This window comes from Tachypleus tridentatus, chromosome 13 (genome assembly GCF_004210375.1).
Source record: "Tachypleus tridentatus isolate NWPU-2018 chromosome 13, ASM421037v1, whole genome shotgun sequence".
Lineage (NCBI taxonomy): Eukaryota > Metazoa > Arthropoda > Merostomata > Xiphosura > Limulidae > Tachypleus > Tachypleus tridentatus.
The window spans coordinates 251,646,652-251,665,952 of NC_134837.1; the positions used below are offsets into that span (position 1 = coordinate 251,646,652).

At 32.5% G+C, this 19,301-nt stretch overlaps 1 protein-coding gene across 1 annotated transcript in view; it reads left to right on the top strand.

Moving 5' to 3' along the window:
• The window catches only part of LOC143240057 (histone-lysine N-methyltransferase 2C-like), a 154,217-nt gene that overhangs the window by 102,512 nt on the left and 32,404 nt on the right, over positions 1-19,301 (top strand). The window contains 10 exon segments of the mRNA XM_076481885.1: positions 1,153-2,351; positions 2,354-2,519; positions 2,963-3,291; positions 6,100-6,258; positions 7,682-7,861; positions 9,076-9,679; positions 11,874-12,047; positions 13,235-14,857; positions 17,384-17,445; positions 17,801-17,950. Of these exon segments, the coding sequence (XP_076338000.1) occupies positions 1,153-2,351; positions 2,354-2,519; positions 2,963-3,291; positions 6,100-6,258; positions 7,682-7,861; positions 9,076-9,679; positions 11,874-12,047; positions 13,235-14,857; positions 17,384-17,445; positions 17,801-17,950 (4,646 nt within the window).

The following is a 19,301-nucleotide window of genomic DNA, read 5'->3' on the forward strand; positions in this document are numbered from 1 at the left end:
ATTCATAACCTATTTTCTCTCTTACAACTGTATTTTACAAAGACACTGTTCCTTTGTTAATATTGCTGTTGTATGATGAAAGAACAATACTAAATCACATGGAGATTTTTCATTGGCAGTTTGATAACAGTAGTTAACAGTTTATTTAAAATTTTGGTCAGGGTTATAGTTATAGTATATAACTACTCATTAGTTGAAAATGTGATGAAATTTATTGTTTTAGATTTCAGGAAACTTAATGCACATTGAAGAGTTATAAACATTGTTGGAATAACTTGTATGACTTATTTTTAGAAAAACTGTGTGTGTATTTATTTTCCCAGCATATTGCCTTGTCAATTTCTTTGGAAGTATCAGTAAAGCCTAAACTAATAGTGAAATATAGAACAAAAGAGAAAATGCAGTACGGATTATACATACAAACAAGGCAGCTGTGATTTTACAATATGCAGCAGTAACAATGTAAGCTGTAAGTCTCATTCTCAAAATAATGAAGTCATATCACATATAGTTTCAAAACTCATGTTTTAATACCCAACATGGGTACAGACAGTCCTTTGTGTAGTTTTTTGCTTAACAACAAATAAACAAAATTATGTTTTTAAAAGATACTGTCGAGTCTTTTTGACAGTTTATTGTCTATAATTTTGTTTTTTTTAACAGAATATCCAAAATACATCGGGAATGTGTTCTTCTAGTTGCTAAAATATTGAACACTTGCATCAATTGCATCACACTGTTCTCATTCTGCTTTGCATGCTGAGTAGCAGAACATTTTTAGGCTTTACAATTCTATATTTAACAAAATGGATACAAAATAAAAGGCACAGTGTGCATATTAACTTTGTAAAGTGGAAGAGGGCATAACCAGCAAAGCATTCTCTGACTGTGTTTGTGACATTCATTTTTGTTTTTAGTTATCAGAGTATTATACAACAGAATTGTAAGAGCATTCCTGTGTTGTAAATATCATCTAAAGTTACAAATATTCTTTATGCCTAGATAAATAAGCCCTATGAACAACAAAAGCTTATTGTCATTCTAATTATTTTATTTCCTAAGATGTGTTAAGTTTTTAGATGCAATGAATAATTTACTACATGTAAAAGTGGCTTTTACATTTAATTTAAGCTTCAGTTGCTTTTATTACAGGTCTTGGGAATGATTTTAATATTTTGGAATATGCTGATCCAGAACTTGTTGACAAAGGGCTTTTTGAAGATGGAGAGAAGAATAACATTTTGGATGAACACCTTGATCTGGACGATAAAGATGATATGAAATGTAAAACTGACATGGGTAATGGGGCATGTAGAAATAGCATAGACAAAGATCAGTGTATTTCATTTCAAGCAGGAGATAAAACAAATGTTGAAAGTAATGAGAAATCCTTTCAAGATGCACCAGTTAGTAGGCTTGGCTCAGATAATTTTCAGGCTAAATTCAGTAAGTATAGCAGTTTAGAAAGAGTGAAAGATACAAAGGAAGGTGTACTTGTGGGTTTTTCAAGCAGTACGAAATCTGAGGCCTCAGATTCTGAGTTAGTGTCTCATCTTTCTAAAGTTATTGATAGTAGTCAGAAATCTGCAGAAGAAAAGCAGCTTTTGTCAGAAGGTGTTAGAGTGCCATCAGCAGAATCTGTTTACCAGTTGCTTATAAAATCTGGTTCACCTGTAATTCAGGCACAACAAGGAAATGCTGAAGTCAAACCAGTGTCTCAAGTTTTGACTGTAAGTCAGTCATCCATATCTATACCTGTTTCTAGTAGTCAAGGAAGTGTAGGGGTTACACAACTTCCGAATAAAGTGCTCTTATCTCATTCTGCTCAGTACATTCCAAATGTGCCTTCTTCTCTATCATACCCTATTGACAACACTCATTCATCTCAACCTTCACCTGCTTCTTCTTCACAACATAGGCATTTTTTACAAAGACCAGGCCAGGTTGTTACTGTAATTCCTAGAACTTCAGAATCACCTGTACAAAAGAGCGAAATTGGTCAAAGTGACCAACATTCATTGATCGAAAACCATTCTCTCCTTTTGGAAGAACTTGTTCAGAAAGAAAAGCTGGAACAACATGGTAAAAGTCAAGATGGTTTGGTATCTCTTCCTCCTGATGCACTTCTGAATGATGTGGATTTTGAACAGTTAAAAGCTGATGTGCTTTCATGTTTTCCTGATGATTCTTTTGGAGGGCCTGGTCCAATGCCATCTGCTCAAGAATTGTCACAACCAACAGTCACTTCTATAGATAAATTTAAACTTTCAAGACCAATATCATCACAGTTTTTCCATGAGGCACAAAAACAGAGAGATAAGTCACAACAACTGGTAGATTGGAAAGGTCATCAAGATCTTGTGTCATCTTCAGGATCAACAGTTTCAGAATCTCTAATCCACATCAGAAACATTTTTCAGAAGTATCCAATGTTTCTGCTTCAGTGGGTTCACAGGGAGGAAATGTGACTCCGGGAGAACCTCATGTAAGGCATGCGACTTCTAGGCAGACTTCTCCAGGTATGTCTTTATATTGCAAATTTCTTGTGTTGATTTTGTTAGAAAGCAACAAGTGTAATTAAACACCAAGATACAAAACTGTTAAATGGTTTTAAAGCTGAAAGACAATTGTGTACTTACTAGTAAGTGGATTAAGCAACTGTAATTATTTAATCATATTTTAATTAACATTCATATATCTATTCCATTTGTATACATAACTAATAATATTTCATAGCTCGCAGCATATCTTTTAGGATTTTATGATTGAGATATTATTATTTATTCATTTACTATTCTGACTTCAAAGCCTTGCATGCATAAAGTAAAAGGAAGATAAATTCCATTCTAGAGTTGTTGTTTTAGTTATTTCAGTTGTTCTTTTCCGGTATTAGGAACTAATTTTACACTAGTTTTAAGGATAAAATAACTACAGATTGAGAAAAAAAAATCTAATGATACAGCAGGAAGCAGTGTTACTCCTCATCCACATGGATTCTACACAATTACTTCACTGCCAACCCCACCACTTCCTCCAGCTGAACCATCAAATGATCGAGAGGGACAACAACATTCAAATTATGAACAGTGGTTGTTGCAGCAGCAACAACTGTTAAGTTCTAATCAAAAATACCTTGAGACAGAAGTTGGAAAGCTACGAAAAGTTAAGAAATCTCTTAATGCAAAACAACGTACATTACGAAAGAATGGTCAGGAATTAGGTGAACAAGATGCATTTGAACTGGATAGAATTACCCAAGAGCAAGCAGAACTCCAGAAACAACTAGACCAGGTACAACATATTTATATACCTTTAAAACATAATACTTTAATTTCTGATGGAATATTGTAACAGGTAATAGATGGATATCTCATAGTATTATGGATAAGTTTGAGCTTTTATAAGGTTACGTTACCAACGATGCATGTTTGTTAAGAGCAAAATAGGGTTAGTATAAAATCTTTGCTGTACTTTTTAAGATGAACAGGTTTGAGTAAGATAGCAGTGTTTATAATAATTCTAAAATGTAGCCTAGTATTTTCTAAATTTATGATCAGACTTGATAAAATGTATTAGAATTTTAAGAATATAGATATCAACTGACATACCTATTCAGTGTACAGGAAAGACAAGGGGGATCAGATAGAGATGCCAGCCACCATGCCCCACTCATAATTGGAAGTTTCAATTCAAAGAACATGTAGATCTGAAAAAAGGAAATAAAGGGATAAACACACCCATGGGGGGTAGATATGAATGCCATCTTCCCATATCCTAAGAGTATGTGTCAGGCTTAATATTAGTTTCCCAGTTATAAATAGACAACTATGTGAAATAAGAATATTAACAAAATAGCTAGCAAGTTGTTCATGTACATAAAAACACAATAAGAAGCTGAATAGATGAGATGATCAAACACTGAAAAATTGAGTAAGATAAATGGTATTACCCTTCAAAAAAAAAATTGATTTAAACTTTGTACTTTATATCATTATTTCAAACTGAAACCTGTTGCAATTAAATGTTTGACGTAAACTTTTATTTTTTTATTTTAGAAATTAGGAATAAATAAAATATAAGAATTACGATACTTGAATTTGCAGAAGAGCTTTGATAAAGTTTATTTGTAGAAATCTATTTCCATTTTCACACACACACACTGAGGAAATATACTCTAAACATATTATTGACTTGTTTTTGTAACACTGAACAACTTCAGTGTGATTTTGTACAATTATTATACATTATTATAAAGTGTTTAGTAATTGTAAAATATGTCATGTTACAGAAATCCAAAAAGGTAAAATACAGTTACAGTATTGGAGGAATCCATAATATCATTTCTATGCAAGAGTAATAAATTACATTGTATTACACTACACTGTTCTACAGTATAATGGTGCACTACAATTTATACCAGCTTGTATAGCAAGTAACTACATATTTAACCTGTTGACTGCCAAATATTTCAGCTGCTACAGTACAACTCTAATGCTTCTTCAACACACATATCTGTACCAGTATAGTGGTGGATGTAATGCTGTGTTAATTGCTTGTGTCTCAACTTGTGTGTTGTTTTTGTTTTCTGTGGAAAGTATCACAAGTATCCTGGCTAGGTCTTCTAAACATGCTTTAAATTCTAAAATTAATGACAAATTAGACAAAACAATACTTCATCAACATCAACAAGTTTCCTCCACAAACCGTAGAAAAAATTATACACACACACCTAGACAAAAGCAAAATCAACTAACACAAGTAAATATACCCTACATTTTAAAAAAATCACGAAACCACATACGGCTGCATGCCATATATTCCCGACATCAGCAGAAAAATAACCAACATTTGACAAAAGTTGCAACAAAATATGACATTCCAGTTAATACCAAATTTATTCAAAAACCAGGCACAAAACTGAGGTCTATACTATGTAAACTACACTGACAAACACAACACCAACATTATTTATAAAATACAATGTGATAACTGCCACGACTTCTATATTGGAGAAACAAGTAGAAAAATGGAAACCAGATTTAAAGAACACAAAAAGTCACCTTCACACATTTTCAAACACTGCAAATCAAATAAACATAGCATAACCATAGAAAATGCCCAAATACTAAATAAAGAAACAAACAAAATTAAAGAAGCCTCACTTGTACAACAACTCAAGCCCAAAATAAACCACTACAAAGGAATACCTTTATACCTATATTAATAAATATATCCAACATCTATGCATGCCCCCTAAACACTCAATTAAACAACCACCTTCAAACATGTGGTCAGCTACTGGTCAGTAACCCTTTCTTTCTTTGTGAACCTGACAATGACTGAAGGTCGAAACATTTTTCACTCTTCTACTAGTGCTTTCTCTACCCATACCAGCTGTTTCCAAATATATAATTTTCTCTACAAGTGGGTTTTCTCATCATCACAGATTCTCATTTCATTGTTGAGGAGCATAACAGGATATTTTCTATGCACTCATTTTGTTCTAGACTCACTAAACTCTGAGCAACCTACTCAGTCTCACAAACTTTCCTGTCACAGTAGTTTTACATTAACACTCCTACGAAAAGTGGGGCCTAGTTGATTCATTTCATCAAATGAAATGGCAATTTCATTTAAATACAAATTTATTAGCCTGATATTAATAACCTTTCAAGTTGCTCTGGGGCCTCTTAGGCCCCACTTTTCGTAGGAGTGTTAAGAGGTCAGTGTATGTAGAGGTCATTTTTTTCTTGATGTAGGCCACCATTTAATCCTTTGCTTCACAACAATGGCAACAAATAAAAAATAAAAGATTGACAATCTGTGTTATATACTGAGCTTTTGTTCTTTTAGTGGGTTTAGATGTTTGATCATTACAAGCATCACAAAAGCTATGTTGGGCATTTGATTAAGACTTAACATTATAATTAACCTGAATTATAAACCTTGTGGATATTTATTTCTTTGGATCTGTTCCATTGTTCAAAAAACATATGTACAAACATAATCTTTTTTCTTGTAAGATAAAAATGTAACTTTTCGATACAAATGCATTTTAAGTTTGTTAGTGTTAGTTGTAACTGTAGTTATATTCAATAGGCAAGGAAGCATTCCCGAAAACATAACGTGTTGTTTCAAGATTATCAAGTGAAACAACAGAAAAAGCAACTTCAGCAGCATCCACAGATTGCTGGAACCACACAACTACCAACTCAATCTCCAGTCCTGTCTCAGGGTCCACCCACACCTTATATGACTGTGAGTTTTAATCTTAGTTTACTATTTGAAGAAGAAATGCTTATTTTCCAAGAGTACTAGGAATTTGTGTTTATATTTGAAATCAGTTTTTTTTCCTCTATCTGGATATACGTGTGTATATATAATCTTATGATAGCGTCCTTAAAATTAAACTTCCTGCAAAACAGTACATCATCACTTGTAAAAGTCTGTAGTGTGTGTCTGTGTGTGTATTAATACTTAATATGGCTTATCTTTTAAGAGTAAACAAAAAAAAAGGGCTAAATGTTATTAAAAAATAAAAGCATTTCAGATGCACTCTTTGTAAAACCTTTCTGTTGATCCAACTTGGATTTTCAGTATAATTCATAGACTATAGAAATTTTTACAAGAGTGTGTACGTGTCTTTATTAATTTGTTGGAAACAGATAAATGTTATATATAACCTGACTTTTTTCAACACTTTGAATAGAATACTACAAAGACCACAATGTATATGTAAATTCCTGTCTGTATTATTTCATATAATACACTCCATGTCACTTAATATACAAGTTGTGTGTAGGTTAATAGTTGCCTTTTTACATTAATGTTGTATTATAACTGCACAATGAAATTTGACTTTTAGTAAAATATTTGCTTTATAGGTAGGATCCTTTGATTAAGCAACTTGTAATGATGATTCTTTTATGTAATTATACATTTTGAATAAAATCCTTGGTGATTTCCAGTGAAATTGATGGCCAGAATCTCTCATGTGGAAATAAAATGCCATAGCTTGTATTTCCATACTTAATATGACGTTTTTATGTTAATATGTCCTTGTCATCGTTCCTTCCAGTTTGACCTACATTACCTTCCAAACATGATTTACAGGTTCAATCTAGCTGTCTTGAATTTTGTCTTTAAGTGTTTTTCTGTTTAAAGTTTGGATACTTGTTGGTGTAACATGAATTGTGGTGGTGATTATAAATGCTGACCTTTTTAATTTGGATGCATTAAATTTGTATTTACAATAGGTGTGAATTATAATGTGTGTTAACCTGTTTTCATTTACACATGTTTTATTAAGTTGATAATTTATGATGTGGATAAAAAAAAGTCAATGCTTCCCCTCCTCTCAAAAAAAAAAGGTTTACAAGTTGGCAACTGTGTTTGTTAGTAACTCTAGTGTCTGAAGACATGGCATGAATATACATGCTTTTATATTCTTTTAGTACTATCATTTTGTTGACTAACTGATTGATTGACATAAACCTGTTTATTTTTATAGATGAAAAAAATGGTATCAAAATTACACCTGTTGTTGGAGCTTACTGCACATTTTTTATTCTAGTATATTTCAAGAGGAACAAAGTAATTGAAAAAAATTATATGATAATCCATTATGTGACAGTTCATGATTCATTAAGTTGTGAATTTATGTTTATGTTCATTTGTACAGGATCCAAATGCACCTCAGTCTCCCATGTTGTCACCATCTCCCCTGGGAACTTCTCAGTCACCACAATTGCAGCATTTTTCAACTGTAGTTTCACCATCTTCCATAATCCAAAATTTACCACAAATAGTAACTTCCCAGACTGTGGCTGGTGCCATGCCTAATCTCATACACACAGCTCAGGTAAGTGAAAGTCATTGCAATTAGTTTTAAACTTGGTTCTCTAAAGAAAAACAATTTGCTGGGGAAATATAACATGAAATGTGTACACAGTTACCTTTTAATTTGGTTTCCAGTGTGTTCCACCTGTTTAATATTTCTTTTAAGTACAGTGAGTAATGAATAAAAGTGGTCAGTTCTATAATATTTGTAGTACCATCAAAATCTTTTAATCTCTGTGTTTTTTGATACACATACAGAACCAGTTTATCTCATTATTAGGTATCTCAACTGATTATCATTTATCTTGACTGCAATCTGACAAGTTGAAAGTTTATAGAATAGGAGTTTTCTTCCATTTTAATAAATTTGCAGCAATAGTTCAAAATGGCTTTTGCTACTGAATATTGTTTTTGCTTAGAAAATAACTGGCCATGAAATTGAGTTTGTTGTATCTTAACAAATGTGGTTTTTGATGACAACTAGTATGTGTAGTGACGGTCATTTGAAAAAATATTTTTGTATGAATAATGAAATTTCAAACAGTCACAGATGTTTCATCAGTCCTGTGTTTTAATCCGTAAAAGTTTTAGTGACATATGGCTTTTACTCTGTTATATGTTGAATATCATATGGATTAGATTCTTGTTACCCACCAGCTCATTTACACATTGAAGAACATAAAAGATTTATAACTTGAATGATCCAAGGTTAAAAAAAAAGATTTATGGTGCATAAAGTTTAATAGCAAATTTTATGTCTTAAATGTGTTTTGGATTTTTATTCTCTAATTGAGTTTTTGCTTTATTGCCAAATGTTGGTTTCTGTTCAGCTTTTTTTAAATTGAACTGGTATCTGTGTTTTGTATAACAATCTCAACTTTCCAGATATTATTTCTAACTTACAAAGAGCTGTTGTACATATTCAGTAGTACATTTACATTTGAAGTAAGCTTTGCACTGTTTCAGTTTGTGTTATGGTGAACACTCCTGAAGAATCTGTAAAGTGAAGCATCAAGTTTCTCTTTAAATAAAAACATGGTGGTGGTATGAAGCTGTATATTTCTAGTATTAATATGTATTATGTACAGAGTAGGCATACAGAAATTAAATATAGAAATGTTGTATTAGTGGAGTAAATATGTCTGCAGAAACAAAAAACAGTTGATAATTTAGTGTTAAAAGAAAGATCTTTAATAAAATTGAGTACAAGGTACATTATGAATCTATCCTTTCTAGAATGACGTCACCTGTTTAAATGAAAATTTCCAACAACAGGAATATCATTCTGAACATCAGCTCTTCTCTCAACCCAGTATTCAACAGCAACAACTTGTGTCCCCTAAACTCCATCCTTCTCCTGGGCCTCTTTCTAGAAACTTTATGATGTCCCAGATAGTTTCTCGGCAACATTCTTTCTCTCCTGGTTCTCAGGATGGTCAACAACAATGCTTTTCTCCAGAGAACCCTAATATGCAACAACAGAGATTCTCACCAGGTGCTCAACAGCACTTTGTTGTGGGTTCACCAAACTCCCAGCAACCTCCATATTCTCCAGTGTTACAGCAGCAACAGTTGTCATTAGGAGCTCAAGGAGTGCATAAGGCACGGTTTCTTCTACCCCAGCCATCATCAGTTCTTACACCACAACACCAACAACAAATTTCAACAAGTGGAGTGTATCAGTTGACTCAACAGCAGCCACAGATTGTTGCATCTCAAGACATGGCACCCCACCAGAAACCACAGCAAGTGTTTTCTCAAGCAGTACAGTTACAGCATCCACCTTTGCAAAACCAAGTGTCTTCTCAGCAGCTCCTTAGCCAGGAAGGATCCGTAGGGGGTTTGTGATGTTACTGAACTATCAGCATATTCATATTCTGTATCATAAAATTTTTGTTTATTTTGTTTCACAAAGAGATACTTATGACACATACAGATTTTTAAAAAATTTAGAAAATAATTAATTCCCAAAATCTCAAATACATCCCCCTCCCATTTTTCCTTCATGATTCTTTTAGAAGTAAGACTAGTAGTAGTATAGCAAAAAGAAAGTGATTTTACAAATGAATGAGTTCCCTGTAGATTTGTATTATTGTCCTGTTCAAATAATACATCAAGTGAAAATGTCCACCATGTCTAAATATATTTCATCAATTATTTTGAACAATAGAAAAATGGCCTTTCAAAATATACAATAATATATGCAAGCTAAGTAAAAAACATGTTTATTAGGATTTTAAACTAATGGGATTTCTGATGTTAAAACACTTCTAATCTTTTTAATTACAACATATTTGACCAATAAAATACTCTGCTTAAGTTGATACATTTGATAATTAAAATAAATGAACTTTTTGTGAATTAACATCAAAAGCTATCAAACTTAGATATTCTGCATGTTTGTGAGGTTAACTGTGTTACAGAGAAATTATAATTATACCTTAGCATCCCGCATGGGGTTGTGTTTTTCTTCCTCAGTGGGCCACACTTTTTCATGACAGACAGTCTGCCATTGTTCCTTTTAGCCTTCGTATCTAGGTGCAGTTGGAGGAATTGGGTCTATCTCTGGATCACATAGCAGTATCCACAGATCAGCTCTTATCATGGCTAATTACTATCCTTAAATACGACCTTTCTATGAGTCATCTGAAGAAGGCAGATACTTCTGATTGGAAGTATTGCCTTCCATTTGCCAAGCATCTTTCAAATAATCTATATATATGGGAATGGAAGGATGACTGTATGGGCTCTGCCATGGTTTGCAGTGATTTAATTGTTGTACACAGAATTCCCTTTACAGTTTCTTTGTTCACTGCCATATTTGTACACCATTTCTCTTGCCCTGGATCACATAGAAGCTATGCAGTACACAAACTGTACTATTTATACCAATTTACTTAGCTCTCTGTTAGTCCTGGAATCCTTTCACATCCGTTCTCACCCTATTCTCGTTGATATTCAAAACTGACTAGCCCATTTCTCTCTATCATATACTTCTATCCAGTTTTTCTGGATACCAGGCCATGTTGGTATTCACGGGAACGAGATTGTTGACATTGCACCTAAGTAAGTCTGTTCCTGAAAGATGGTTGAAAAGATGCTTGGCAAATAGAAGGCGATACTGTGGTCCTGTATTCCAGGCTCGACTCCACATCAGTTGGCAGCCAACTTGGAGTGAGCAACATGATAATAAGATTTTCCAAATCAAACCTTCTATTGCGCTTTGGCCATCTTGGTTCCATAATGATTGGGAGGAGGAAATTGTTCTGGCTAGGCTCTGCATTGGTCACAGTTTTTTAACTCACCACTTTCTTTTATTTGGTACCAATGCACCAAAGTGTGGTCTGTGAGGCACTGAAGTCACAATAGCAAACATCTTACTGTCATGCCTTCATTACAGTCAAGAGCAAAGACACCATTTTAAACATATTTTTACAGTGGGTTCACCCTTGACATTGGTCAGTGTCATTGGCAAGGGTGATAATGTCTACCTCAGTTGTGTTTTTATATTTTAAAGAGCCATTGATCTTTTTAACTCTATTTAAGATTGTAATCCGAATATTGGATTATGTTCTGTTTTAGCATGATTTTTTTTAAATATTTTACTTTTTACTGGCTGTTTGGTGCAGATAGCTCAGTTGCTCTGTGCCAATAAACACTAAGCCAACCAACCAACAAAGTAAAGCCATGATGTTCTTCATGTGTCAGAAAGGTTTGATGTTCTGAAACTGATGAAAGCTAGTTTTTTTGGATTTTTTTCTGACAAACAACTTTTGTTATGGGGGGAAAAATGGAAATTACCAACTCAACAGAAATTATAGTTATGAATTATTTTGTTTACTGATAACAGGATTTATGAATGTGATATTTTGATAGTAGCCTGCAACTGTTAAATACACACTTACACAGTTTATTTTGGGATAAATCCTTGAAATACATTGTTTTACAACAATATGAGGTTTATGGAAATAAATGTTCATCAAGAATTTTTGTTTTTCTACAGAAAACTAATGACTTTTTTATGTAATTCATAGATGAAGTGAAAAGACAGGAGTTACTTCAACGAATACAATTTTTAAGAGAAAACAACATCTCACTCTCCCAATTTCCTGGTCAAGTAGGTTTGCATTTTGCATTAAACTCTAGCGGTGGCCAGTCACGACTAGCTGTTCCTTCTGGTGTGAACCCAGATATCATTGGCAGACAAGGTGAGATTTTGTATATGCATATTTGAAATTATTAATATTTTAGTTTGTTATTATTTTGTGTTATTTGAAATCTCAATTTATTAATATTTGCTTTTACATTTGTTTTTTATCATCTTTTATTAAATGTACTCTTTGTAAAACTGAAATATATTGTCTCATTTTGTCTTCCATATTTCATCATAATGTTTACATGTGAATGGTTTTGTGCTGTTGTATTAACAAGATAAGGTAGTTTTCTGTACAGATTTTATTTTTGTTTAATTAGGCTGCAAGAAAAATTTTTCACTCAAGTGATATTTTGAACAAAGAAATGAAGTGTATGAAGCAGATATAATATATTGAGTTGAAAATGGAGAAATTGATTGTTCATAATGCACAACTTGGCTCAACTAAAGCTGTATTTAAAACTACCTAGCTGTAATCCAAGTTCTACCTGAATATTATTTTCCATACACAATATTTTTTGTTAACTTTCTTTTCACTTGTTATGATTATATGATGTTAATATTTTTCAATTAAGAAACTTCTGACACTGTTTACTTATGTTTCTATTCACCATATTTTAAAAAACAACTGTTAGTTTTCATGATGTTAATGTTGCTGAACAGTATGCCATGCTATACTTAATTCATAAAATTAATTTCACACTTCAGTGTCTTAAACAATTATTTAGTTTATAGTTGATAAGTCATCAGCTGTTTTGAATTTGTAAGTATTTGTCAGTCCTCCCAGTAAAAAATCTACAAATAAAACCTTTATGTTGATTCTTGTTTTTATGTCTTTCATTTTTCATTAATATAGGTTCAAAGTTAACCATTTTACAGCAAACCTTTATTTTCAACCAAAAATTTTTTGATAAAGTATTTATGATAATATCATAATTTTTGAAAAGGGAGATAATTGATTTTGTAGTTAGCATTACTGGAACTTACATGGTGAAATCTCTTTATTACTCTCATCTGTTTTGTTCATGTAAGTTTTACAGATGAGAATAACAATTCACATTTAATACGAGTCAAATGTAATATACATTTGTATTTTTATTGGTCACTCTGATTCATGTATCTGCTCAGTTAATGGCCAGTTTAATATCCTTTTAGAAGTTATCACAAATAATATACAAATCAATTATGTATTTTTTATGTACTAGTTTTTTATCTGATATTTGGTTGGATAATTATTCCCAGCAGTACCACCTACCTGTGCTCAGGAAGTACGTCCTGTCCAGATGCCATTCTACTCTGGTAGGCAACGACCATTTCTTCCTTATCCAACACACATAAGGCTCTTTTCTCCAAGCTCTTCTAATCCTGCAAAAACTGATTCAGTGCTAACTACTTTAACTACATTGCAAAATGTAAACCCTTGCAAGTCTAGCATAGTGGTTAGAGGTCAACCAACAGTTGAAGTTGTTTATAGCTCTTCAGGACCAACTTTCAGGGTTGTTAGCATCCATGACTCGGAAAGGGAAAACACTCAACATGAAGCACTGGAGGGAGGAATCGTGAACACAATAGGACATTCTCTGTCTTTGAGTAGACCAAACCTTACATCACAAGGAACCAAAATTGTCCATAAAATACCTATTTCACAGAAATCAAACACTGATTTTTCTGCATCGGCCCATAATCAGGCACGAAATGTTGATGAAGAGAGTAAAGAAGTGATCAGTGGTAGTCCAAAAGGTTTGTCTTGTACTGATAAGTTATCTCAACAACTGTTTGAATCAAAATTAATTTCTTTAAAGGAGGACAATGAAACTAAAGGAAGGCATTTGGCAGTTGAGTTTCTTGAACCTCATGAACCTACAAAAACTGGACAAAGTTCAGTTGGCAATATAGATGCCACTGGAATGACTGAGAATTGGCATACCTCTCTTCTGCACAGTGATCTTGTATCAGAATTAAATCAGGGAATGTTGAATCACACTTTTTCAACAGGACAAAGACATAATAACTTTCAATTCCAGAAAGAAATTAAAATTGAAGAGGTGACATCTACTAGTAAAATTGAAACCCCACAACTATTGAACTTTTTTCAGAGTTCTAGTCATTCAAACCAAAAAGACAAGTTATCTCAAACAACATTATCATCTTCTGGAAATCCTTCTTCTAGTAGATACTCCCAAAAAGCTGGCATTTCTTCCCAGCCAGTAGTTTACGACACTGTCAGACCTTCATGTAGTTCATATGGTTCTTTCTCAGATGTGTGTAATAATGTATCAAGTATTTCTGTTCCTTCAGAAAGATTTGTATCACATGAAAACATGCCTGAAAAACCAAAATCTGTAGTTCAATCAGAAAACAGGTGTGGTAGTACTACATCTCTTTCCAGTGTTTTTGTGTTTAATCAGACATCAGATTATAAGCTTGCAAGTACAAGAAATGTTTCTCTAGATGAATCTAGTGTTCACTTAGATCCATCAAGAGAAGGTTTGTTTTCCACATTGATTCACAAACAAGAAGGAATTAAGCCTGAAGCTAGTAAAATCACAGCAGAAAGTTTCAGCACTAGTGAGGAGCTACGTGCTAAAGAGGGGACTGTAGAAGAACTAGGTGAAGGTACTTTTGAGCTCTTTGTGGTGGGGTCTCCAGAAGGTCAGACCAATGATTCTCCAGCTCCTATGCTCCCAGCAAAGGAGGACAGGACAAACCAAGAAGAGGAGAGTGGACTAAGTTGTCCCACTGATGTCCAAACTAAAGGAAAAGAATACAGAGACTCGACCAACAGAAATTTGGCAGGCTTATCAACATCATCATCTTTTCATACAAAATTTAGTCGCACAAAAATGGAAACTGAAATCTGTTCAGGTACACATGTAAAGTGTTTTTAAATATAATAACATCTTATGGTTCTTGACACGTTTAACTTGTTTTAATGTGATAATATGATTCAGACCTTAAGCACATTGCTTTACTCTCCTTAAATTTCTTTCCAATAATAAAACAAGTGGATAAAATAGTTTAACTAGCACTTGGCAAGAACTTTCATAACATTATGTAGTTTTTAGAAAAAATAATCTTTAATATTGATTTTTTCTGTAAATCTTACCAAGAAATTTATAATTTAATTTAGTTATTTGTGGTTGGTCTGTATAGTTCACCTGATTTTCATGTTGAGTATAATAATACAATTTTTATCATAAAATTTTCACATTTCATTGTCATAATCTCTAGAATATCCAAAATGAATACCAAATGTATTGTAAGGTAAATGTTTATATTTTAATTGTCATTTTCTCTAAACATTATTAACTCTAGCTATTATTATCAGTGTACAGTGCAATAAGATGTTAAAGATTAAGGAATGGGAAGTATGTTCATACTTTTTATCTTTTCATTGAATAATCTTGAAATATCCTCTTTGGGTCATATATGTAATTTATATTTTTTTCATTCATAGTTTCTTTTTCATGTTTTATTTTCCTTTCATTTTCATTACCTTTTGATTATTTATGTCAACACACATCAATGGATGCCTGTGGACAATATAATGTTAACACTGAAAGTGACTAATTTTTCACCCAACACAATGGTGGTTGAACTTGCTAACTTTGAGTATCTATTGATTGAGGCAAAGCAATTTTTAAAAAATCATTAAACCTTTCAAATGAGAATTTTAACACACAAATAATACATAATTGAAATATAAAAGTGTAAAACCTAAATGCAGTAGTTGAGAAAAATAGCTCAGCACTAGGGACCCCCACTCTCAACAGTGGACTAAGCTTCATTTTGCTTTGTTTGTAAATGGATACTTACGTGTGCAAGTTCTGTTAATTAAAAAGCATTCAGTTGGAAAATCTGCTCTTTCTATTGGGAATAAGCGTGCCAATCAAATTAAACCTGCTGCTTAGCAACACAGTTTCTACTTTGGAAATGGATATGATTTATCTTGCACTGAAAGAAATTTTACAACATTTTCCTCATATACGCATTCTTGGAATATGACTCAAGTTAACCTTAAACAAGCTTTTTTGTATGTACTTTGAACATCTGCAAGAACATGTCTACATTATACACACTTTATTTCTCTAAAGTTCAAGTATTTTGAATCATGAAATTATCAAGTGACAATGAACCAAAATATTTTAAAATTATTTCAGAAGTTTCTATTGAAATAAAGAAGTAAAACCTATGACAATATAAGACTTTGAAATATAGTTCATGATGAAAATAATATCATCACAATACATTCAGAGTAAAGTGATTTAATAAAATGATGATTGTAAGTTAGTAACATGCACATAAAAGGTTTTAAAAAATGCCATTATTATTATATTGTTAAAAGTGGGTTGTAACTTAAATGACTTTTAAGTTCATATTGTATCTGTTAACAACAGAGGAATTTAAAAGATAAGTGCAACACAAAATTTATTTTTAAGGGGTACATGTTATTCACAAAAAATTATGCTATTTAAACATTCATTTTACTTTAAGAAGTGAGATTTTATGTTCTGGTATTGTATTCAGTACAAGGTTTATTTATAATTTTTTACTCAACAATAATGATGGTAAAAAAGCATATGGGTTTAAGGAGTCTTGATAAAAATGAAATAAAAACTATAACCTAAATGCTTTCGACAGGTTTACCTTTTGAAAAAAATGGGTTCTCTTCTTCATGAAAGAATTGGAATGTCAAAAGGGCTTCCTCATGTGACATTCTTGGCCAAATATTTACTCTAACAGCCTCATTTGAGTGTTGTTGTTTCTGTACATGCATATTTTAAGTGAAATATTTGTGATTTGTTGTGCTGTATTTTGTAGAAATCCTAGAAATTATAAATATGAAAAGTATTTAAAAATGATAACAATTTGTAATATTTCTGTTTATATATATATATATATATATATAAAAGTACTTTTATCTTTGCTTTTTGAGATTTGTGGGAGAATTAGTTTATAAAATTATATTAAAGTTTACAAGCATTTTCAATAGATCTGGGATATGATCAAAAAGTGTTATGATAGTGTTTGTAAACTGAAGTTGAATTTGGTGATGGATCATTCTTAGATTTTATAAATTTGTTTCTACTTGCTGTAGAATGTCAGTATGATTAACATTTATTAAAGCTCATTGAACACAATCATTTTTATGCAATTTATTGAATAAAGTGAACTTCATTCTATACATAACATCTAGGACAGCTTTTCATGACTGCTTTTTGCAGATTCTAAAGGGATTACTGGAGGCAGTGATGAAAAATGGAGAAAAGTAATATAGGTTGCTAATATTTTAGTTTTAGTAATATTTATAATACCTGCTACTAAGTGAGGTTGCTTTGAACAATTATAAAATAATTTTTAAGCTGAACTTCATGTGTTTACTCTATTTAGGAGAAAAGGATAGTGGATCTCAAAAGTCCTCGGTTCCTCCTTGTACATCTCATAACCAAGAGGTGAGAAAATTTCAGCTTTATTTTGTTCTTCAGATTGCATTATTAGGAGTTGATCTTTTGTTTATTGGTTAGTATGGATGCTAGTTACTAGATGTTTATTCTAGATATTCAAACAAATTTAACAGAAGTACTTTTGTGTTGAATAAAATCAGTGTGTTCAAGTCCCATATTCTAAATACACAGTGGCTTATCTGTATATAGTGTAGTAACTGTCATTATTGAGAGTTAGTGTTTATTACATTTGACTTTTTAATGTACATTACTATTTGTAGAGAAACATGTTGGTGTTATAACATGTTTTATTCTGTAGCGTCAAAAATCCTTTGTGACCTTGTTTACTAATTCTGTTCTCTAGAAACCCCATGTGTGTGGCAGCATTCCTCCTTCACTCCCCGTGTCAGTAACAAACACAATTAACTTCACCTTAAGCCAAACTGGAATGCCCAGTGTTAGTCACCCACAGGAAGAACATGGTCTTGCGAACTTGATAAGAACTAACACTGAGGTACTTGTTATTCTTTTTCCTTCATGTTTTACTTGGTCTGCAGTGAACATTTTTCCTTTAAACCTATTGGTTTTGTAAATTTGGGATAGTTATTTTTAAATTAATGTATCTGTGATATACAGATATTTCGAGCACTGTTAATTGAACAAGTAGAAATCAGCAAGACGGAAACCGTTCAAGTATGAGTGGACACATTTCTGTTGTTGATATAATGAACAAATAGATGAATTTAACTCTTAGCAAGTTATAGATGAACATCTTACATTCCTTACACTGTACCTTACATGTGTGTGTGGTATTAGAAATAATTGTGAAAGTGAGAAATACAATGTGAATAAAATATATAATTCTTCATCCCCTTTCCCTGTCATACATATATAATCTGCACCAGGATACAGTTACTTGTTGACAGTTTACACTAAGATTGAACATCATCCATCTGCTAATAATGCTATATCTACATAATAGTTGTAAAAGTGCAGTTCATACTATTGCCAGCACTAATGTGGTAATACACTGATGACAGAAATACTATGTGACAAATGTGCAGAAATAAAAGTTTTGGCAAGTGAAGACAGATTTAGGTGAAATTTTATTTCAGTAGAATATTTATGAAAATTATGAAAAGGATACTTGAAAGTAGTAGTTCTGTTGGTAATATAATCAGGTGAGGCACAAACCTCAAAACCTTCAAAAGTGATGCAAGAAGCTCAGAACAGTGTAAGTTTTAATGTTACATTTGGAACAGTAATTCTCTCACATGATTAACAGATGCTCATGTTCATTGAACAAATTTTTCCATTCTCATTGTTACACCTACCCAACAAGAATCCATACCCAAAAATAAACCTTGTACCTGAGGACATGTGGCATGAACTTGAACACATGTGAACACAGTTTGAAATTTTGTGTCCCCAGGTTTCCAAGGAGGGGTTAGGAACACAAAGTCTGATTTATTGGATGCTAGGTCAGTAACATTAAGAACATAGTGTTGGATTCCCTCTGAGTGCAGCCCCCCGCTAGTACAGTGGTATGTCTCCGGATTACAACGCTAAAATCAGGGGTTCGATTCCTCTCGGTGGGCTGAGCAGATAGCCCGATGTGGCTTTGCTATAAGAAAAACACACCCTCTGAGTGCATTTTATATCAATTTAGTAGATGAACTCTGTCACATGTGGCTACTCCAACTCCTCTGCTTGGGTTAGTCCTAACAACTCCAAAACTGTGGGAGGAACTTACAAACAAACAACTATACAACATTGATTTATGTAGGATTGTAAAATATATCTTAAATGTCATTGAAATAGTTTCCGTAGCAGATCTGCTTTTTCTGTCTTTCACACTAATACTC